The following is a 14,101-nucleotide window of genomic DNA, read 5'->3' as shown; positions in this document are numbered from 1 at the left end:
TTGTGTTGCATGCTACGAAAATAGAGGTAAAGAGTTTAATTAAATGAGAGATTTAGCAAACAAAGTCAAGAACGAGCTGTCGCTATTCTGCCTGCTTACGTTATGAGGTCTTTTTTGCTGATATCCTTGCATTGTCCATATTTAGGTTTGGGACTTGGTATTGTGACCTCACCAGGATACCTCCGTTCTTCCAGGCTTTCCTGAAATGGATCCATGTCTTCTGGCTATAGGAAAACGTGTCATTGTTACTTGATTTTTATGTTTGCATTGTTGCTTATGAACACACAAAAATGATGAGCAGGAAAACTTCCTTCTCTAACAAGCCTGCCTCAAATTTATGACGACTAGAGCATCATGACTAGACACTTCTGACCTACTCCATCCCTTCCCTCTCCTACAACTGCAGCCATGCATTCTGCTGGGAGAAGCAGCCCTTCAGAGAAGCTTTAATGTATTGGGCCAGATCTTGTTGGAAAAATAATGGTGTGTAATGATGCAACGCATTATTAATGTAGAAATCACACAGTGAGTTCATGGCTTGAGAGATACGCCTGGATTTGCAAATTTCCAGAATTCACTAGCCGATTTATGTTATCCTGCTGTTTTGCTTTGCACAAACACCATCTTGCCCTTAGGCTCCTCATTAATTTTAAGAATTTGCTGGATTTTCACATTATTTGCCTATTAAACTTGCCACAGAAAGTTAAGTTTGATAACTAAGAGCATGAGCACATTTTTAACAACATGATTAATATCAATGCAATGCCAATCAACTTCTCTGGCCCAGAAAAGAAACAATTTAAGTGTTCAATCTCAATCCTGCTTGTCATCAATTGCTCCAACAGCATCTCTGCTAACGCTAGTAACATCAACAGCAGCCAGTTAGATCCAATAAGAGACAGGTCTTCTTCACTGGTAGTCTGAAGTAATTTAACAAGTTTACACTGGTGTGGAGGCTGGCTGCAGGAGACTCGTATTATTAGAGAATGTGGAAAAAATGCAATATGAGTGTTTATGCACTGTCCGCAGAAAATACACCAAATTCACTGATGAGCACTTGCACACGAGATGATTAATTTTTTGACTTAATTAAAAATAAAAAGCACAATATTTCCTTAGAATTTGCCCAGTCAATCCCAAAATACTCTGCATCATGTATGCAAATAAAATTTCCCTGCATAGTTTTTGTGCCATCTTCTGCCAGGCTGAGGTAAGTGCAAAAATAGCATTACTGAAAGGGGTGTGTCCAAGTAAAATACCAAACGCTCAAGTGAAGCCGCATACAGCAAATTATTTGTAATACAAAATACCAAATATATTCCAGAAATCCTGGTCCCAATATATTCCTACTTGAAACTCTTATAAATACACTGACGGGCACCTGGGAAACTAAATGTCAAGAAATCACCGCAGTATTTTTGATGTGGTCTTGGCAGAACGTGCAAATCTCGCTGAAACTCTGTGCGGGTGCTGGGCAGAACTATCCCCCCGAGCAAATGCAGGAATGTGTCTGGCCAGGATCTTCACCACTTGCTCTATCAAATTCTGTACAGCTGGGAGAAGTGTAACTGAATGTGCCACTCGGAGCACATCTGGGGTCTTTGTTGTTGGCAGGATGAGGTTGGGGGGGGAAATACCTGATGAGCTGCATGCTTGCTGATTTCCTGTGCTGCTGCATCTCCTCCTCTGTGATAATGGCTTTGATTGATTCACCTACAGGGAAAAGCCATACCTTCCCCTACGCTGTTGTGACTGTGGGGAGGAGTGGTATTGCGTGGTTGGGGGGGAGGGGGGAACGTGGGAGGGGGATCTGACACTTGTCCTTTGGACTGATCCTGTGAGGAGTGGTTAGAGCGAAGGGTCAGTTTTTTGTAGAGAAGTAACTCCATGGGCTGGATTTAAAGTGGGGAGAAGGTGCGTACTGCTTGCCCTCCTGTTGCAAGAGTCGGCCAGCAGCTGACACAGCTAAAGAAAGGCTGCGCACAGGGCACCCTGCACCCATCCCAAAAGACGTTACCCCCTTCCTTCCCACCTTTTTACAATTTGTGTTTAAAAAAACATCTGGCCCACTCCCACGCCAACTATATTAGGGTGTGGTCAGTGTAATATTTGGGTCAATTAGCTTGGTAACAAACTCAATGGACCGTTAATTACTTATTTAAAAATGGTGTGTGGGCTGCTGATTCTGGCACCCACATACCTTCCATATTGTGGGGGCATCTCGGGGGTGGGTGAGGTGGTGGTGGACTGGGCACCCTTCGGATGTTACATGCACCCCCATTCCCTGCCCACCACACTGCTGAAAACAGGCCCAGCAGGATATGCCTGGAGGTAACTTACATGGACAAATGTATCAAGAGGTTGATTTTGGTTTTGTCGGACCCTCATCCATGCTTTCCATACATCCAGACGTGACTACTCCAATCCCCTCTGGCAGGCTTCTCATCTTCATTCACTCTCCTCATCATTGGTACATTTGAGCTTACTCTGCTGCCTGCATCCTAACTCACACCAAGTCCTATTCACCCCTCAGTCTTCTGTTCAATGACCTGCATTGGCTCCAGCAGATTTTAAAATTCTAATCCTCATGTTCTGAAGCATGCATGGGCTCATCCCTCGCTATCTCTGTAACCTTCTCCAGCCCTAAAGCTCTCCAAAAACATTCCTCCAACTCTGGCCTGGTATTTCATCCCTCACCTCTTATGCCCTGTCAATGGCTGCTGTGCGCTCTGCCACTTAGGCCCTAAGCTCTGGAATTCCCTCCCCTTCTTTAAGACAATTAAAAGGAAACTCGATCAAGTTTTTAGTCACCTGTCCTAATATCTTTTTCTATTTGGCTCAGCGTCAATCTTTGTTTGATAATGCCCTTGTGATATGCCTTGGTGCTATTCAACTACAAGTTGAGGTGTCAGCTGTGGCTCAGTCCATAGCACCCTCGCCTTTGAATCAGAAGGTTGTGGATTCATGTCCCACTCCCGGAAACCAAGAACTGTGTTTGTACTCGAAAGAGTTACAAGTTGTTGCTTTAAGCTTTGGCCAGGTGTGAACCTGTTAAGACTAATCATTATCCAGAGTGAAGAGGCATGAGGTTTAACAACACTTGCCACTGTGCAGGCAGCACTGACACTTAGACTGGGAATATACTTGCCTCAGTATGCTGAAGTCTAACTATATTAGGATAGCTTCTGGAAATATTAGGGGCACTGGAATGCAGGGTGACTTAAAAACAGGGAGTCAGCTGACTGGTGGAATTGCACTGCAAGGAAAGATGATGGTGTCGGAGCCAATGCTAAGGGATAAATGTGTTTTTTTGTGTTAACATTTGTGACATAATAAACACAGAAAAAAAACACATTTATCCTTGAGAATTGGCCCAGCGCTGTCACCTTTTTCTTGCAATGCAATTCCACCAGTCAGCTGACTCCCTGTTTGCCAGTCAAATGTTACAAAAATAACATTTATACCCTGGGGTGTGTGATTATCTGTCATGGCAGCTGTAACATTGGAGATTTTAAAAAAAGAATACACTTGGGTTAAAATGAAATTGGAAAAAAAAAGATTTTGCTTAATACGATTGGTAAATAATTGAAAGGAGAAAATCACAGACTTAATCAATGAGGAAGAAGAATAATTGCAGAGCTTGATGTTTATAAAGTAGATGATAGATTTAATCTACAAGACAGATACAAAAAGTAGATAGAAATAAAAGTATATTTCAAGTAATATAATATAGAAGAGAAACAATGGGGAAAAGGTAACTAAAACTGTACAAAATTATTATTTCAGCAGGATATCCACTCCTGACACTTGCATAGCTTTATTACTGTAATATTACTGTATTAATATTTGATTTAATGTCACAGTATATGAACTGAAAACAAATACTGGCTGGCCCATGGAGTCACACATTCCAGGGATCAGCTTCAGGGTTAAAATTAGTCGGTACCTATAGAGTAATTTATAATAGTTTCAGACACATTATTAAATTACAGTTGATTATCTATATTTGAAAGGCATTGAGATCATTTCACTTCCCCATGGAGGTTGTATGTTTTTTTTTTGCAGATTTCTGCCTGCATTTCATGAAGTTGGTTCCCATCGAGTCTGCAGCACAGAACAGGCCATTCAGTTCAACTGCTTTATGCTGGCATTTATGTACCACATGAGCCTCCTCTCATTCCTCTATATCTAATTCCATCAGCATATCCTTCATTTATCCTTTATTACTTAAGCATTAAAGGACAACCCCCTTTCCTTACATTACATACTTTAAGCAAAAATACAAGTAGGCAGATGGAAGGACAAGATGAGAACATAGTCACCCTCTCCTTTGCACATTTCACGCCCAGTATCCAATTTATAACTGGAACTTAGCATTTGGCAACTTTTCATATTCTGCATAAAATTCAAACTTTTATCCTAGTATAATAAAATAAAATATCTTGTAAAGGTCTTGCATTGTGACAATGTTTAAAACATGCAAGTTGGACTCGGGTTGCATAAACATTGAATTCTGCAACATTTATATTGTTGTCACGTCTGAAAATATAGTACGCTGATTGACTGGGTTTTGAAACATGTTTGAGGGCAGTTAGACCTCATGGATTATAAGGCACTTCATTTTATGAAGGGCAATTAATTAAGCTTCTTTAGTGTGTCATTGCTAGCAACTGTCAGCAGTTAAACCAGATGATTTAGTTAATAGAGAGGATCCAAATCATGCACTTTTCAGTGCACCTGTGATTCTAATACAACACAATTCCGTTTTTGCAGGCCTTATACAGCCTGGTACATATTAATACATCCACATCGATGCCTTGGTTATTGATGGAGCTTGCAGAATATTTAACTCCTTTCTCCAGCAATCTTATTGGACCATAAACGAGCATTTGTCACTAAAATATTAGCCAAGAAAGAAATTCTCCAGAAGTTGTCACAAAGGCAACTGCATTTTCTATACTATTGACATTCAAACAATCCTTCATCTTCCAGCTTTAAGCAAGAAGTACGACCAGTTAGAAGTGCTCTGTGTAAACAAGCCATTCTCTCATGTGCTATACGCCACAAGGCCCATTTCCCTAGAGCTGTAGGCTCCTTTTGTGCACCACAGGTGTCAGGATCCTATCTGCAGGTCAAGCATATCCATATCCAATTTCAGACTAGCTCATAGCACAAAATCCATCACAACAATGCACCTTCCCAGTTTTATTAAAAATGGAGCAAAAATTCAACTTCACTGGTTCAAAAGTAAATGCCCTAATTCATTGTTACTGGGTGAGGCACCTCATTCCCTATCTTCTCATCTGTTTGGGAACTCCCTTTGTCCCTCTTTACATTTGGAAAGAAGGTTTCTGCCAGCCATACTTCAGGCATTTCCTTAACCTTTTACTTTCCTGCTTTAAAAACTTGCCTTCCTTCAGGCTCTTCGACTATGAAGAGGCATCTCCCTCACTATCTCTTTCCCTGTTCTGGGACTTCTCTGGTCCCTGTTTAATTCTGGGATACTCTGAGAGTCTATATTTAGATTCTAATGGCCCTTCCAGGACCTCTTTTATCGTTACTGGCCTGGCTTCAGCCTTGCAACATTCGAGCAGACCTCGCTCAATGTTTATGGGTGCTATTTCACTCTTTTGGGCATTTGGACCTTACCTAGCTTTCTGCTGGTTGTCGTTGGTCTCTTTTCTTTCGCAGGCTAACACCTCGCTGCAAACCAAATCGTTTCCATGGAAGAAATCGATTCCTGCTAATGGTAGTTCAAGGACAATTCCTACCATTACAGCATCTGAAACAAGGTCACACTCTAGGTGGACCTTATGGAGGGGTCCAAACACAGAACCTTCTCCCACTCCACTGATCAGAGCTTTGGCCTTCAAGGGGGAACTCGGGGTAGGTTTAGGTTTCCTTCCAACTTCCTTCCTTCCTTCCAATTAAGGACAGAGTAGCCCCTGTGTCCCGGAGCAGTTCAACGGACTTGCTTACATTTTGGGACGGGTAGGGGGGTCGGGGTCACTGTTCTTGAAAGGACAAAGCTCTGGAAACTCTCTGAGAGTTTGTCTGGCTCAGGCACACATAGTGCCATGCCCTCTAAGGGGTAAGTTTCGATAGCAAGAATCTCTGCCTGCTCTGCTGCACTGCCCATTGGGGCGTCTTTGGGGGGACTACTCATATGCAGACCTATTGGGCTTCCCTTGCAATCTCCAGCACTCAGGCCTGGAATACCCTTATTGCAATGGGAACACACCGGTCTCTGAGGCTGCCCCTTTCAGGCTGCAGGAAGGCTTCTTTGTGTTTTCGATCCTGGGCTGGGGGCCTTTCCTATCTAGATCAACTTGCTTATGTTTCCAATATTCATGGGGATGATTTGGAAAGGGTCTGCCTGAGTGCCCAGTCCTATGGATAAGATCGTAGCTGTCTGCTGTGATGGCTGCATCCCTGGCTGTGAGGATCCTCTGCTCCCTCTTCAGGTTCCTGGTCCTCATCCTCCAAGGAGCTCTCCTCCTCCATTTCCCCCTCTGGCAAGGGATCAACCCTCTGAAGCAACAGGTTGTGAGGCGCACAACATACAAAGATTATATGGGAGACCCAATCTGAAGAGTAGTGTAGAGCCCCATCGAAGTAGTCTAAACATCGGAAGCGCATCTTCAGAATGCCAATAATCTGTTTGATTATGGACTGTGTGGAGCTATGAGCTTCATTGTACCTCTCCGAGGGACTCTGAGGCCGATGCACAGGTATCATGAGCCATCACATGAGCAGGTACCCCTTATCTCCAAGCAGCCATCCCTATACATGCTGAGGCCTTTCGAATATCTGAGGCACTTGGGAGTAACTCAGGATGTATGAGTCATTGGAATTCTTAGGGTATCTAGCAAAAACGTGCATGTGCTTCCGATGATCGCACATCAATTGAACATTGATGGAATGGAATCCTTCACAGTTGATAAACATTAGGAGCTGATGTCATGGAGCACTCAAAGTCACATGGGTGCAGCCAATTGCACCCTGCACTCCAGGGAAGACTGAGATAGCTGCAAACCCTTTGAGTCTTGCAGTCTGGCTATCTTCATCAAGTGTAAACCTCACATGGTGATGTGCCTTGCTGTAGAGGGTATCTGTGACCTCCTTGATGCATCTATGTGTGGCCGACTGCGAGATGCTGCACAGGTCTCCTGTGGAACCCTGGAACAATCCGCAAGCAAAGCAATTGAGCGAGGCAGTGATTTTCAAGGCCACTGGCAGGGGATATCCTCCCACTCCACGGGGCGTTAGTTCCTCCTGAAGAATGTGGAAGATGTAACCCACCAGAGTCCTGGACAAGCAAAGACATGCACGGATTTGCCTCCCACACATCTGCAAATAGGAGAGTCTTCTTCGGTAGACACTTGGTCTAGCAAGTCGCCACCAGGGTCTGGATCTATCCTCTGATTCTTATGTTGTTGCTGGGACTCCCCTGGACCTCAGGCAGGAGCCTCCTCCTGAAGCTGTGTTTGGAGGTGCCTGTCCCTTCTTCTCCTCCTCCATTCTATTCAAACCCTCAAGAGGGCAGCATTGAGGCCAGGCTCCATTACTGTTTTGTCCTTCTCTCTGTGAACTGATAGATTGAAGACATTAATGAATAACGGGAAAAACAGTGAAGCGCACAATCTTGAACGAAAGGCCACTGTAATGGTCTTGAGCGGCTGCTGCCCTATCAGCCTTGTCCCTGATGCAGCCTTGAATCTAAAGCGCAAACAGACAGATCAAGGTGACCAAGATGTCATCCCTGAGACTTAATATCTCAATCCCACAGAGGTTGGAGAAGGTTTGAATGACATGCGCCACCTTACCAAACTCAGTCCCCCAATCTCAGATCTGGCATACTGAATAAAAATAATTTGCTCCTGATTAAGGACTGGGTGCTCTTTGGCCTATTATATATGCCAGTTGAGGAAAGCACATGGGAATCTTTCATTGATGAGATACCACATATGCAGCAGCTGCACCTCCTTACCAGTTACCTGCATTTCCAATTTTCACATTCCTGCGTGTTAATGCTGAAATGGAGTGACTGTGATGTGAAGCCAGTGACACTTGCAGTTCCCTGTTACTGCACGGCAAAAGGCATGGGCTCCAATTGCAACCTTCTCAAGGAAGTCTTCCTACTTTCTCTCAGCTCTGACTCAACTTCTATCTTGTGGCTATAACAAGTTAGAGGCCGCCCCCAGAAAGGGCCCCTTAGTACAGCAGTGTCCTCCTCCCACACTGCCTCTGACCCCTACCATGCAGATTCGTTTCTATTTTTGATTTCAAACTGCACCATTACTTCATGTGTGCAAGTTGGTGGTTCTTCACTTTTATTTTGACCATCTTCCTGTCAGTGCTTGGGTTCCTCCAATTTACCTGGAACCTGACGATGTGCAGGTAGACCTCCCTCCTGTTATTCTCCAGCCTCTCTCAGTATTACTGAATTGTTGTGGTCAATATTCCCACCCTCCCCTCTGAACCCATCACTGTTGATGAGCCCAGGCCACATATGGACCTCACCCCTCTCCATCTACAGGCTGTGTGCATGGTCACCTTCAGAGGAGACATCCCCCAAGAAAAGTTCAAATACTACCTCCGCCATTATTCTCTTTTCCCCATCTGTAGGCTGCAAATGCCTCCCCTAATCATGACCATCCCATCAGCAGCCCAGTACAGAGCCAGGCAAGCCTATGGATACAGTCTGTGAAAACACCCTGCACACCAAGCTGTGCCTTATCTCAGTTGAGCACGAAGGCCTATTCCCTCCCTGGAACGGGAGTTCAGATTGCATGCCATGCATAGCCCAGTAGCGTGGCCCACTTCCCTCGGCACTTCTCTTATTCCTGACTGTGAGGTCCATAGAGCCCCAGGAGTGTCTCTACTCTCACTCCTACGTGTTAGCCCAAGTCCAAGGAGTTTGACTTTTAATGAGTTCTCCATTGCCATCATGACTGATCACTACATGGTCTCCATTTCCCACCCCCAACCCCGCCCCTCTCCTTCATGAGTCTCAGTGCAACCCACCCCTCATGTGCCACACTAACACACACAACCCCTCCTTCAGATTCCGGAGTTTGCAAACATCCCCTCCCATTCATACATGTGGAATCCCATCAACTGCCTTGTGTGTCTAAGTTTCAGCTTCCCTTGTGGGGTTCCAGCTTCCTACCTCTCGGTCCCCCCTTTGCCTGCCATCATTTCCCCTCCGCCCCCCCACATCTTCTTGCACCTTAGTCCCCTGTGTGTCCGTCGACACCCCTACCTCCTTCCAACACTTTCCTGCCCCTTTGCCTCCCATGTATCCATCATCAATTTCACCACACTCCCGCTGCCCCCCCACCCCGACCAAACCAGTCAGAATGTTGGCCTTCATTTAAGTGTACAGCTTTGCCTGAGTGGTGCTGCACAGTTTTCTCCTTTTGGTTTCCAATTGTCTCTTTTATATCAGATTTGGCTAGTCTTAACTTGTACTGTGGTCAAATTCAAATGGGTGATCGTGAGATTCCAATTTCTGTTACAGACAGGAGGCGGGGGGAGGGGGTGTTAATTTAAACAGCACTAATTTCTCCTCTCACCACCTTCCGTAAACAGAAAGTTGGTTTCTGATTTGCTTCCCCCCTTATAAAGAGTGGCATATTTCCCAACGCCTCAGTTTTGATGTGATCCAATTTTCTATTTATAACCTAACGACAAAATCGAGATAGGATGAACTCAAAAGGTTAGCTTATTTGCACACACTCAAACCATGGGAGGAGAGTAGTAACATTGCTTCCTTTGCACTCATACAGTAAAGAGAAGGACAGAGAAAAGAAAGATTTACAGTGCAGAGTCCACAGAGAAAATAAATATTGTTTTATGTGGGGCCAGAGTCCAGAATCAAAGTCCAATGAGGTATTCCTTCACGGGCGTCAGTGAGCTGAAAACTAATGCTGGATAATTCACTTTTCCAGAGGTGTTGAATTCACACAATGAGATAGGCACACAAAGATGAATCAGCGATGGTACAGGAGTTCTAGTAGAAACAGTGTAGATGAGGGCAGGTATTTAATCTGGGCAGAGCCCCTTTTCTGTGTTGCTACTGGTTTGATGGTAAAATGGCAGACTGAGTTTGCAATGCAGCAAGACTGTATAGCTGGTTCCAGAAGCTAGGGGTCTATGTCACATGACTCCCACCCCTTCAACAGTGTCTTTGACAAAGGGTATGAATCTCCTATCTGGATTCTCGAGATGGTTAAATGTCTCAACCATTACAAATTGAAAGGAAGTTGGTGAGGCCCTTTGTCCTAGCAGATGATTAGACGCCACTTGGCAAACCTGGGTTATGAAATGCATGACATTTCTTTAGCTCTCTTTGAATTTGGGCTGTGCAGCCCACACTGTGTCATTAGTGTCTCTTCAGAGATAACGAGGTGTAAGTTCTTCAAAACGGACAGATAGCTCCTTTTGTTCAGAGGTTACAGACAGACATAAATTCAGCCAATTCAAAAGGTCTTTGTCTAGTTTTTAAAATTTTAAAAATAGCCATGAAGGTATCCAAGTCCATTTTATAAAGAAATATACAGGGTGCAGTCTTAGTCCCCTCACAGTCGAATGGTATCTTTCTGGGCTGTAAAATTCTATGAGCCTATTAGTTTATGGCCATTCTCATGTTTGCTCTCGTTAACAGTTGTCCTTTTGAACCAACGACCTCATTCCTTTTAAAAATAGTTTAAGGACTCTGCTTCAACAATGATCCAGGGCTGAGAATTTAAAAGCAAAAAACTGCGGATGCTGGAAATCCAAAACAAAAACAAAAATAAAAATACCTGGAAAAACTCAGCAGGTCCGACAGCATCTGCGGAGAGGAACACAGTTAACGTTTCGAGTCCGTATGACTCTTCAACAGAACTAAGGAAAAATAGAAGAGAGGTGAAATATAAGCTGGTTTAAGAGGGGGGGGTGGGGGTGGGACAGGTAGAGCTGGATAGAGGGCCAGTGATAGGTGGAGATTGCCAAAAGATGTCATAGACAAAAGGACAAAGAGGTGTTGAAGATGGTGATATTATCTAAGGAATGTGCTGATAGGTGACATTAAGGGTAGAAAGCAGGACGAGCAAGGTACAGATAGCCCTAGTGGGGGTGGGGTGGGGGGAAGGGATCGAAATAGGCTAAAAGGTAGAGATAAAAGAATGCATGGAAATACATTTTAAAATAATGGAAATAGGTGGGAAAAGAAATATATATATAAATTATTGGAAAAAAAGGGGATCGGAAAGGGGGTGGGGATGGAGGAGAGAGTTCATGATCTAAAGTTGTTGAACTCAGTATTCAGTCCGGACGGCTGTAAAGTGCCTAGTCGGAAGATGAGGTGCTGTTCCTCCAGTTTGCGTTGAACTTCACTGGAAAATTGCAGCAGGCCAAGGACGGACATGTGGGCATGAGAGCAGGGTGGAGTGTTGAAATGGCAAGCGACAGGGAGGTCTGGGTCATGCTTCCGGACAGACTGAAGGTGTTCTGCAAAGTGGTCACCCAGTTTGCGTTTGGTCTCTCCAATGTAGAGGAAACCACACTGGGAGCAGCGAATGCAGTAGACTAAATTGAGGGAAGTGCAAGTGAAATGCTGCTTCACTTGAAAGGAATGTTTGGGCCCTTGGACGATGAGGAGGGGGGAAGTAAAGGGGCAGGTGTTGCACCTTCTGCGGTTGCATGGGAAGGTGCCGTGGGAGGGGGTTGAGGTGTAGAGGGTGATGGAGGAGTGGACCAGGGTGTCCTGGAGGGAACGATCCCTGTGGAATGCCACCAGGGGGGGTGAAGGGACGATGTGTTTGGTGGTGGCATCATGCTGGAGTTAGCGGAAATGGCGGAGGATGATCCTTTGAATGTGGAGGCTGGTGGGGTGATAAGTGAGGACAAGGGGACCCTATCATGGTTCTGGGAGGGAGAGGAAGGTGTGAGGGCTGATGTGCGGGAGATGGGCCGGACACAGTTGAGGGCCCTGTCAACCACCGTGGGTGGAAAACCTCGGTTAAGGAAGAAGGAAGACATGTCAGAGGAACTGTTTTTGAAAGTGGCATCATCAGAACAGGCGAAGGAACTGAGAGAATGGGATGGAGTCCTTACAGGAAGCGGGGTGTGAGGAGCCGTTGTCAAGGTAGCTGTGGGAGCCGGTAGGCTTGTAACGAATATTGGTGTACAGTCTATCACCGGAAATTGAGACAGAGAGGTCGAGGAAGGGAAGGGAAGTGTCAGAGATGAACCATGTGAAAATGATGGAAGGGTGGAAATTGGAAGCAAAATTAATAAATTTTTCCAAGTCCAGATGAGAGCATGAAGCAGCACCGAAGCAGTCATCGATGTACCGGAGAAAGAGTTGTGGGAGGGGGCCGGAGTAGGACTGGAACAAGGACTGTTCCACATACCCCATAAAGAGACAGGCATAACTGGGGCCCACGCAGGTACCCATAGCCACACTTTTTATTTGGAGGAAGTGAGAGGAGTTTAAGGAGAAATTGTTCAGTGAGAGAACAAGTTCAGCCAGACGGAGGAGAGTACTGGTGGATGGGGATTGTTCGGGCCTCTGTCTGAGGAAGAAGCGGAGAGCCCTCAGACCATCCCGGTGGGGGATGGAGGTGTTGAGGGATTGGACGTTCACCGCCTTCGTCTCCGTGTTCACTTCTTTGGGCAGGAGTCCTCTCCCCGTTCAACGGATCCTTTTACCCACCTCCAATATTCTCCCTCCACCTGGACCCCTACCTCTGGATTCTTACCTTCTCTTGATCTTTTCATTGAGAACTGTCGGCATGACATCAGTCGTCTCAATTTCTCTGCTTCTCTCACCCACTCTAACCTGTCCCTCTCTGAACTTGCTGCACTCTGTTTTCTCAGGTCCAACCCTGACATTGTCATCAAACCTGCTGACAAGGGTGGTGCTGTTGTTGTCTGGCGCACTAATCTCTACCTCGCAGAGGCTGAGCGTCAACTCGCAGACACTTCCTCCTACCTCCCCCTGGACCATGACCCCACCACTGAACATCAAGCCATTGTTTCCAGGACTGTTACTGACCTCATCTCCTCTGGAGATCTTCCTTCCACAGCTTCCAACCTCATAGTCTCCCAACCTTGGACGGCCCACTTCTACCTCCTAGCCAAAATCCACAAACAGGACGGTCCCGGCAGACCGATTGTGTCAGCCTGTTCCTGCCCCATGGAGCTCATTTCTTGCTATTTTGACTCCATTCTCTTTCCCCTTGTCCAGTCCTTTCCCACCTACATCCGCGATTCCTCTGACACCTGACATCATATCAACAATTTCCAGTTCCCTGGCCCTAACCGCCTCCTCTTCACCATGGACGTCCAATCCCTCTACACCTCCATCCCCAACCGGGATGGTCTGAGAGCTCTTGGCTTCTTCCTCGAACAGAGGCCCGAACAATCCCCATCCACCACTGCTCTCCTCCGTCTGGCTGAACTTGTTCTCTCAATGAACAATTTCTCCTTAAACTCCTCTCACTTCCTCCAAATAAAAGATGTGGCTATGGGAACCTGCATGGGCCCTAGTTATGCCTCTCTCTTTATGGGGTATGTGGAACAGTCCTTGTTCCAGTCCTACTCCGGCCCCCTCCCACAACTCTTTCTCCGGTACACCGATGACTGCTTCGGTGCTGCTTCATGCTCTCGTCTGGACCTGGAAAAATTTAATAATTTTCCTTCCAATTTCCACCCCTCCATCGTTTTCACATGGTTCATCCCTGACACTTCCCTTCCCTTGCTTGACCTCTCTGTCTCAATTTCTGGTGATAGACTGTCTACCAATATTCATTACAAGCCTACCGGCTCCCACAGCTACCTTGCCTACAGCTCCTCAGACCCCGCTTCCTGTAAGGACTCCATCTCATTCTCTCAGTTCCTTCGCTTCCGTTGCATCTGTTCTGATGATGTCACTTTCAAAAACAGTTCCTCTGACATGTCTTCCTTCTTCCTTAACTGAGGTTTTCCACCCACGGTGGTTGACAGGGCCATCAACCGTGTCCGGCCCATCTCCCGCGCATCCGCCCTCACACCTTCCTCTCCCTCCCAGAACCATGATAGGGTCCCCCTTGTCCTCACTTATCATCCCACC

General features: G+C 45.8%; 1 protein-coding gene across 1 annotated transcript in view; it reads right to left on the bottom strand.

Annotated features, from left to right (window-relative positions):
• LOC144680561 (myelin transcription factor 1-like protein) overlaps positions 1-14,101 on the bottom strand; it is a 516,235-nt gene that overhangs the window by 70,516 nt on the left and 431,618 nt on the right. The window contains exon 14 of the mRNA XM_078541678.1: positions 100-224. Within this exon, the coding sequence (XP_078397804.1) occupies positions 100-224 (125 nt within the window). The remainder of the gene's footprint in view (positions 1-99; positions 225-14,101) is intronic.

Source organism: Cetorhinus maximus, chromosome 5 (assembly GCF_964194155.1).
Source record: "Cetorhinus maximus chromosome 5, sCetMax3.hap1.1, whole genome shotgun sequence".
Classification (NCBI taxonomy): Eukaryota; Metazoa; Chordata; class Chondrichthyes; order Lamniformes; family Cetorhinidae; genus Cetorhinus; species Cetorhinus maximus.
Note: the sequence above shows the minus strand (reverse complement) of the source record. Positions and strands in the feature narration are given on the sequence as shown.